General features: G+C 66.1%; 3 protein-coding genes across 3 annotated transcripts; all 3 read right to left on the bottom strand.

The window, feature by feature from the left end:
* Positions 1-276: 276 nt before the first annotated feature.
* On the bottom strand, positions 277-2,938 carry MNEG_11257 (hypothetical protein; the record flags this gene model as incomplete). The annotated part of the gene is made up of 8 exons (XM_014040273.1): positions 277-305; positions 382-841; positions 1,051-1,239; positions 1,645-1,782; positions 2,007-2,087; positions 2,146-2,256; positions 2,585-2,668; positions 2,861-2,938. 8 exons carry the CDS (start codon positions 2,936-2,938, stop codon positions 277-279), a joined length of 1,170 nt encoding a protein of 389 aa, XP_013895727.1.
* Positions 2,939-4,501: 1,563 nt separating this feature from the next.
* MNEG_11256 (hypothetical protein) lies at positions 4,502-5,961 on the bottom strand (the record flags this gene model as incomplete). The annotated part of the gene is made up of 5 exons (XM_014040272.1): positions 4,502-4,694; positions 4,897-5,046; positions 5,302-5,333; positions 5,533-5,646; positions 5,953-5,961. 5 exons carry the CDS (start codon positions 5,959-5,961, stop codon positions 4,502-4,504), a joined length of 498 nt encoding a protein of 165 aa, XP_013895726.1.
* A 627-nt stretch (positions 5,962-6,588) lies between these two features.
* Positions 6,589-8,211, bottom strand: MNEG_11255 (hypothetical protein; the record flags this gene model as incomplete). Its single annotated transcript, XM_014040271.1, has 4 exons — positions 6,589-6,850; positions 7,107-7,314; positions 7,567-7,831; positions 8,059-8,211. The coding sequence occupies 4 exons, from the start codon at positions 8,209-8,211 to the stop codon at positions 6,589-6,591; spliced, it is 888 nt and encodes a 295-aa protein (XP_013895725.1).
* Between the last annotated feature and the right edge of the window lie 256 nt (positions 8,212-8,467).

The following is an 8,467-nucleotide window of genomic DNA, read 5'->3' as shown; positions in this document are numbered from 1 at the left end:
CCGCCGCTCTGCCTGTCCCCGCGCCAGCGCCGGCGCCGGCGGCGCCCGTGCCCGCGCCCGCGCCCGCCAAAGCGCTGCCCTGCCCCTGCAGCCTTGCCAGCTCGGACGCCGGCAGCGCCGACGTGGGCACAGCCACGAGCGTCACGCCGCAGGGGATCCCTTTCAGGACCTCCGTGCCCACCGGCTTGCCCGCGCACGGCCAGTTGAGGGTCGTTTTCGTCGCCGCATAAAGTGCTGCCTTGTCGGCCGCCAAAAAGGCGACCTGCGTGTCCCCAATCACGGGAAACCCCTGGTTCGCGCCGCCGCTGGCCGCGCCGGGGACGGCGGTGATCGTGCCGTCCGGGTTGGTCACAAGCTGGACTCCGGCCGGCTTGGCCGCACCCGCCGCCGCGCCTGCGCCTGTCCCGGCCGCCGCGCCGGCGCCTGCGGTGCCTGCGCCCGTGCTCGTGCCCGTCCCCGCCGCCGCGCCGCCGCCGCTCACGACCGTGCCGCCGTTGGTGATGGTGGAGCCCTGGGGCAGCACGTCCCCCGGCTTCAGCGTCGATATGTCGATCGGCTTCCCGTCCGGCCCCGTTATCACCGTGCCCGGCCCGATGACCGTCCCGGACGCGATGCCCGAGCCCGCGCCGCTGTCGCTTACGATCACGCCGCTGCCAATGCCTGAAACCAGCGGCGTGCTGTCCATCCCGATCACCGTCGGGCCGCTGACAACCGTGCCCGCGCCTGCAAAGCCGCCAAAGAAGCCGCCCTTGCCCTTGCCTGAGCTGACATAAGTGACCGTGTTGGTCTTCACGGGCACGTACGTCACTTTCTTGACGGGCACAGTCTCGACCACCGGCTCCTGTAAGAGCAGCAGAAGACAAGGGGGGCCGTAGCGGCGCGATTGGTATCGCCTCAGCGCGGCATTTGATTTATTCTTGAGGGCCCGCAGGGCCGCGGCGCCGCAGCGACGCCGGGGCCGCGGCAGCATGCCGCCGAGCCGCGTCGACGCGCCCCACCGGGCGCGTTCAACGCGCGGTCAGCGCATGCCGGAGCGCCGCTGCCGCGCACCTTGACCGTGACCTGCTGCTGCACGATGCTCTTCTGGGTCGTCACTGTGGGCTGCTGCACCACGGTGTTCTCGGTGACGATCTGGGGGCGCTGCACGGTGACGGCCGCCATGGTGGTCACGGGCGTGGTGATCGTGCGCGGGACGGTGACGTAATCGACGGCTGTCGTCACGACGGGCTGCATTACAACCTGTATAATACGTGAGTGTGTGTGTGTGTGTGTGTATTTGTGCGTGTGAGTCAGAGTATGTGTATGAGTATGTGTGGGCACAACAAGTGGTAATGCTGAAATTTCAGTGCGAGGTGTGCTTGATTGGCTGCTTGCAATCAAGAGGCCAATGCCAGGTGGTCAGGAGCTGTTTGCTGTTCAGTCGGCCAGGTGCGCTGGGTGAACCCCTGCAGGTGCAGGCCCGTCCCTGGCCACAAACGCAGCCAGCTGCAGCAGCCTCCGACCCCATGCTAAAAGTGACTGTGGCCGTGCAGCAATCCGCAACAGCCAATGCTCGTAGCGGTGCACTAGCCTCCAGGCCGACGGCGCCCGCCGCCACGGGCTGCAGCTTGCGCGCCGCGCCCGAAGACTGGCCTCCCAGATAACCCCCGCCCCGCGGCCGGCGGCGGCGCGCCCCTCCTCCCGACGCGCCTGCGGGTTGTCCTGGAAGTTCGCGGAGATGCCTTTGCCCTTGCCCTTGCCTCCGAATCCGATGTTGAAGCTGGGCTTGTTGACGACCGTGGGCTGCGGAACGCACGCGTTGTGTGCAGCATGAAGATATCGGTTGTGTCAGGCCTGGGCCAACCCCCGAGGAGCCTGCCTGACCGGGGACACCCACCCCTGCCTGGCGCAGCAGGAGCTCGCGCTTGCTCCCAAGGCCTCTTGCTCCTGCAATGCGCAAGGCGTGGCTGACAAGCGCCCCGTCACCGCCGCGGCTCGCCAGCCCCCCCCCGGCAGCCATTCCCCACAGACGGAGCCGCCGCTCCCAGGCCCAGCGCCACCCCGACACTGCCCGGCCGCCCGCCGCCGGCGCCATCGCGGCCCGGCAGCTGCCGCAGCGGGGCCGCCGCGTGCGCATGCTCCGCCCGCCGGCGCGCGGTGCCTCACCTGGGTCGTCAGCACCGGCCGCGCGACGGGCCGGGTGTCGTACACGACTGACGTTCGGTACGTCGTCTGCGGCTGCTGCACCACCTGATCCCGCATCACGACCTTCTGGGTCTGTTGCGGGGCAGGTTGGAGCGAGTCGCCGGGGTGTTACGCGATTCAGGGCCCAGTTGTGGTTGCGAGGGCGGCAGGGTGCAAGGGGAGTGCAATCCAGGCGTGGGCCCCAGAAGCAATGGCCACCCTGGGTGGTGTCGTATGCCGCCGCGCTGGCGGCCACTGTGGCTAGTCGATGTCGGCAGCCAGGCAACGGCCCCAGTCCCAAAGCCAAAGGCGGCCCGCGGCCGTGCGGCCGGCCGGCAGCGGGCCGCCGTGCGGTTGGCCGCACGCCGCCATCTTTGCGTGGGCGACGCCAGCGCTTTGGATTACTCAGGGATGAGCTCACCTGCACCACGACGTTCTGCGTTGTCACCACAGGCGTCTCCACCACCTTTTGCTGGGTGACTACCTTGTCCTTGTAAGAAGTCACCTGCACATGCGCCATGCAGCCGCAGAGCGAGGGCAACGGGTTGCGCGCAGGGGCGGAGGGGGCGGCGGCGATCACCACGGCGGCGGCAGCTGCGCGTCGCACACCGACACCGTATCGCAATTCGCGAGCCAGGCGGCGTGCGCGGCACCGGAGACCGAGCGCACATTGCCACCAGCGCCGCAACCGCCGCACCTGCATCATCTCTGTCGTCTCCTGGGGCACCAACGTGGTGCCCTTGCCATACACTGGGGTGACAACCTGTGCTGGCATGACATCCCCCTTGCCCTTGCCTAGCGGGAGGAGAAAAAGTCTTCTTCTCAGAGTGCGTGCTACATGACTGGTGGGCTCCCAGGCTGTCGCGGAGGAAAGCTCCAGTTCGCTGCTAGGGTCGAGCGGGTGTGCAGCTGCTGCCATCGCCAGGGCCCCGGCGAGAACCGCCAGGGCCAGACCAATTCGTCTCATTGCTTAGAACGGCAGGCTGCTGCTGCCCTGGCAAAACGGAGTTTGATGCAATGATGCCGGGCCAGCTGGTGCGCCGGAACGGTAACAGCGAGTGACTTACAGATAGAAAGGTGGGAATCAGACAAGTAGTACTAATTTCTTGCCACGCTTGAACAGAGCTGACAGCCCGGCGCCACATTGGCGGCACCGCACCTATGGCACCCAGTGACGAAAATGTGGAGCCAACTCCGGCTTGCAGATGGTCTGGCCACTTCCCGGCTTCATGCACAAATTCATATAGCTACTGAGGGCCTATAAATATCCATGCCGCTCCCCGTTATGCCGTTCAGAGAAAGGATAGGGCCCACCGTTACTACCTGCTGGGCATCGCCGCAGTCCCAGACAGCCCCCCCCCCACACACACACATGCACGCACTCGCGCGCGCGCACACGCACGCACGCACGCACGCACGCACAGCCCTATGAGTCGGCCTTGCTGCCTCCTTAGTCGCAACCTGTCGCCAGTGTGCGCCTGTCATACTCGGCAGGGACCATCACGATTCGCACACCCGAACTGCTCGCCCCCACTCGCTCGCCGGCATGCTCTTCTGCCCCTGCCTATTAATGCCACAGCACCGCAAATGCTGGACAGCGCCCACAGGTCTGCCTCGACATGACCCCAACATATTCAGTGCTAATGCTGCCCAACATAGCGCCCCCTCCCACGGGTCGCAGAACAGGGGACAGCCGCCCTCTGACACGGCCACTATGCCCAGTTTAGTCCTGTCACCTGTCCACCCCCACATTTATTGGCCCAGGCGTCTGTGGAACTCAGGAGTGGGGTTACAGCGGGGCCCGCGCAAAATTGGGGGCGCCTGCGCTGTCGCGTCTTCGCACTGCTGCCTTTTTTCAGGCACGCGCGGCGCTGCCGGGCCGAGGCGGTGCCGACGGGTGGGCGGGTGTGCCCGCCCGCCGCCCTGCTTGGCCATTTGCACTCTCTTGCGCTGCATCCACAAGTGATAGTGTTCAAGCAGCCACTGGGGCCGCGTATCCCTCATCGCTCTGCACCTAGAACAACAGACTCTGTGAGTCAAGGCACCCCCCGCCATGGCACCCGTCAATCGGGGCCTGCATTGCGGTCCATGCCGTGCCGCGCCCTAGGGCTTTTCGGAACCGACAGGCATGCGCTGTGTGGCGGACCGGGGGTGTTGGCACGCATGTGAGCGCGACGGCAACAAAATGGCGGGTTTCCCGGTAGACGCGGCCTCAAAACTGGCTCGCGACCCTCGACATGCCAACTCGGCCCTGGTTTCGGTCTCTCTCTCAAACACCTCACACTTTGTAACCTCAAGATCTGGTATTGATCTGTGATCTGATTATCATATCACCAGATCACTCGACCTTCTGCAGGTCCCCGAGAAACGAGGCGCCCGCCAGCGCGCCGGCCCCAGCCAGCGCCAGGGTGGCGGCGCCGGCGGCCTGCGCCACCAGCTGGCTGGTGGTCTCGTCGGGGACCAGGTAGACCACCGCGGCGGCGGCCGCCACCAGCAGGTACCCGACGGCGCCCAGCACGCCGGGGGTCGACCTGCGCGCGTGACGGGCGGGGCGGGGCGGGGCGGGGCGGAGCAGGTCAGCGTCCACGGGGCGACACTCTTGCTGTCATTCCTCTCACCAAGGGGCCAGGGCCTCCAATTGTTCGGCCCTGGATGCGGCCCCTGAATCCTGTGCTCAGCATCTGCACGCGTGCCGCAGGCCTGTCGGCCTGCCCAGAGCCCCCGCCCCCTCACTTGTCGGCGGCGACGCTCAGCAGGCCGGACTGCTCCAGCTGCACTAGCAGGCCGGACTCCTCGATCTTGGACAGCGTCAGGCCGGACTTCTCCAGCTTGGAAAGCAGTCCGAGCTCCTGGACCTTGGACAGCAGGCCAAGCTCCTGGACCCTGCAGGGTGACAAGACAACGGGTGGGTGTCATTATGGGCAGCTAACGGGCAGCGAGAGCACGTTGCAGCAGCGGGGCGCAATGTGGGGGCTGCGCAACGTGGGGCGCCACCGTCAGTGCGCAATGCACAGGCGGGCGCTGGACGCCGTTGCAGAACTGTGCAGGCATGGGGCCTTCAGGCTGTGGAATGCAGAGACAGCTGCAGGTTGGACTAGGGGCAGGGGGCGCGGCGGCGGCAGCTGCGTCAGGACTCACTTGGCCAGGACGGCGAGGCCACTGCCGGAGGTCTGCAGGGCAGAATGTGGGGTGTATGAGGGCGCGGGTGCGGGTGTTGCAGGGTTCGAGGGCCGCTGGATGGGCACGCCCCGGGAAGCGGCCCGCCAGCCACAAGATTGGTAATGCCTGCGCAAGCCTCGAGGTGTCCCCTGGTGGGGATGGATTGCTCAGAGTGGGGATCCACCACGGTCACAAGGTGTGAACCCTCACCTTGGTCGTGGCCACCTTGGTGGTGCTCTTCGGGGTCTTGACAGCCGTCCTGGCGACCACAGACACGCTGCGGGCGCGGCCGGCGGCCGCGGCGGAGGCGTTGCGCTGCATGGTCTGCGGTGGTGACGGGCCGGGGCGGCGCACGCGGCGCAGGGGTGGTTGGCAGGTATGCCGTTATTTTGGATCCGCAGCGGAATCGTTGATGTCAGTTCATTGGAGTCGAGTCGGCCGAAGCGCATAGCTGCGAGAGGTCCCGAGCAAAGGTAGCTCAAGCGCGCTGAACACCAAGACGGCATGCTGGCATCCTGGCACCAAATCAGGGATGCATATGCAATAGATAAAACGCGATTGCACCGGTGGGATCAAGGTCAGTGCCAATGTGCGCGCAGAGTCAAGGCGGGCTGCGCGTTGCGTTCTCACCAGGGCCATTGTTATGCTGTTGATCGGCACGGCTGAGCAACACGAAGGACGCAAGAACAGCTGGCGGGATACGTGTGGCAGGCGGCTTTGTGCGCCTCGGCAACACGCTTCGCCCTGCCTGCCGAACTGCTGCCGAACAGGACTGCGAGTGGCCGCAACGTTTTCAGTGTCGCGGCAGCACTGCGCCTCACATGAAATCGCCTGTTTGCTCGCATATCATATGGCAGTATGGCAGATGCGTCCCTGGGACCACAAAGTGCAGAGTGGCTTGCTGTTGCTCGGGTGCAGCTCATCTATGCTCCGGCACAACCTCCTTGCTCTCTCTCTCCTTCTCTGTATCAATGCGTCCAGGCCCCCATGCAGCCCTGCATGAGGAATCCAGAGGGGTTCAAAATAACAGGGTGCATGACGCTTCAGACGGATCAAAACCAACTTTGTCGACTGGATCACAGGAGACACCGTCACAGAGCGCCCATTCAGCTGCCTGGGCTCAAAACAAGCACAACCATGAATTAAAGCCCCCGACAATGCAAAGTTTCAGGGTTGATGCAAGCTTGAAAGGGCTACCCCGGCATGCACATATGCATGTCTACTCGTCACTGCTGGTCAAGGACAGAGGACAGCGCTATGGATGCATCACCCACGCGAGGGGCGGCCGCCCGGGCTTGCCAGCTCCCCACCACCCTCCCCGCCGCGGCCGCGCAACCGCCGAGCCGGCGGCCCGCGGTGCACGTGCGCCCGCGGCTGGAGGAACGCGCCCGTCGCGCCTTTGGGCAGCAGCCCTGCGGCTGCCGGCTCTTGTGCGACCGACTGCGCCACAATCTCCCCTCGCTCAAACGCCGCGGCTGCGGCCAACGCGTCTGATGCCACCATCGTGGCGTTGTCAATTTTCGTGATCCTGCACATTTGACAAAGGGAGGAGGGTGAGCCACACGGGTGTGAGTACAAGCTGCTCCCAGACCACGGGGTCAGGGTCCACAAAAGACGCTACCACTGGGAAGTCCAAGGCAGCGTTTCACACAACATTGTCCGCAACAGAGCCACCATGCGCCCGCCCATCCGCTGGCTTCCCACCCCCACGGACACGCCACCTGCGGGCCTGCACAAGCGACCCTGGCCAGCTGTATCTACGCTCATTCGCCGCCGGCACTCACCACGCGCCCCATGGCTTGGCGGCAGTGCCTGCGCCCACGTATGGCGCGCACATGAAGAGCGTCTCGTCGATGACATCAGCAGTGGTGTACGACCCCCAGGGCAGCACGGCGGTGGCCCCAACGCCGACGGCGCCGGTGCCTTGCTTTGCGGTGTTGATGTGGGCTTCGAATGAATTGGAGTTTTCAAGGATTCGCGTGAAGCCGATGCCTGAAATGGCGGCAAGGGGTCAGGGTGGGGTGGGTGGATACGACAGAGTGGCTACGAAATCTCATGCATGGGAGCCCTGGTGAGGAATGCAGCTATTGAAAAATATGGCCCACGTTGTCCCCTGACCCCCCCCCTGCCAAGCCACCCGTCAACATCCACCCGTCCACCATCCAACTCAAATGCAATCTGATCACCCCACGAGGCGGCCAGGTATTACCGGCAAACCTCCGTGCCAAGCCCAGCGCCCCGCACCTGCGGGCGTGCTTGACCCTGACAGCACGTACCCCACCCACACCACGCCGCTGCCGGCGACCGCCACCGATGGGTACGCCAGTGACAGCTCGTTGGTGGCCCACAGCTGGTCGCTGGCCTGCAGGCTGGCGCGCCCGGCGAGCTCGCCGCTGCTGGGCAGCGCGATGCGGCCCCAGTACACGCCAGAGTGGCAGCCGGTGGCGAGCTGGCGGGCCACCAGGTTCACGAGCCACTTGCCGTCCGAGGGGCGCAAGGAAAGGGACGCCTGGCCAGGAGGGGGAGGGGTGTGTGGTGGCGGCGCGGCGTGCGAGTTCAAATCCTCGCCGGCGTGCGCGCCGTTGACGGAGTGCGGTCACACATGCGCATGTGTGTGAAGTTTGCTGCCGTGCGCGCTGGCAGCGTCCGCATGCAAGCGCCTCGCATGCTCATCTGGGTCTCGTGCGCCTCTTGCAACTCACAGCGACCGCCCCCTGCCATAGACAGTAAACCCACCCCATAAGTGACGTCCAGCGCCCCCGCCGCCAGCGGCGGCCCCGACGCCGGCTGCCGCAGGGTCGTCCCGCCGCCCGCCACGTCGCACGCCTCCAGCGGTATCCCGCGGTCCACCGCGGCCTCGCACAACCCAGGCTTCACGTCTGACGTCATGCTGACACCCACCAGGCTGGCCAGGTTGACGAGCGCGTACACGGCCAGCAGATTGACCGGCGACCCGACGCTCGCCCGCTGGCCAACGAACACGGCGGCGCCGCGGACGCCGCCGAACGCGTAGTCGCGCGCGTGCTGCGGGCGCGCGGGGGTGAGGTGGCTGACCCTGTCGGGGGGCGGGGACCAGTAGGGGACCCAGTTGATGTTGCCGAGGGTGGAGGTGTAAAATGCCGCCTGCGCGGGGGAGGGGCGGAGG

The sequence above is a fragment of the Monoraphidium neglectum genome (assembly GCF_000611645.1).
Source record: "Monoraphidium neglectum strain SAG 48.87 unplaced genomic scaffold scaffold02660, whole genome shotgun sequence".
Lineage (NCBI taxonomy): Eukaryota > Viridiplantae > Chlorophyta > Chlorophyceae > Sphaeropleales > Selenastraceae > Monoraphidium > Monoraphidium neglectum.
Note: the sequence above shows the minus strand (reverse complement) of the source record. Positions and strands in the feature narration are given on the sequence as shown.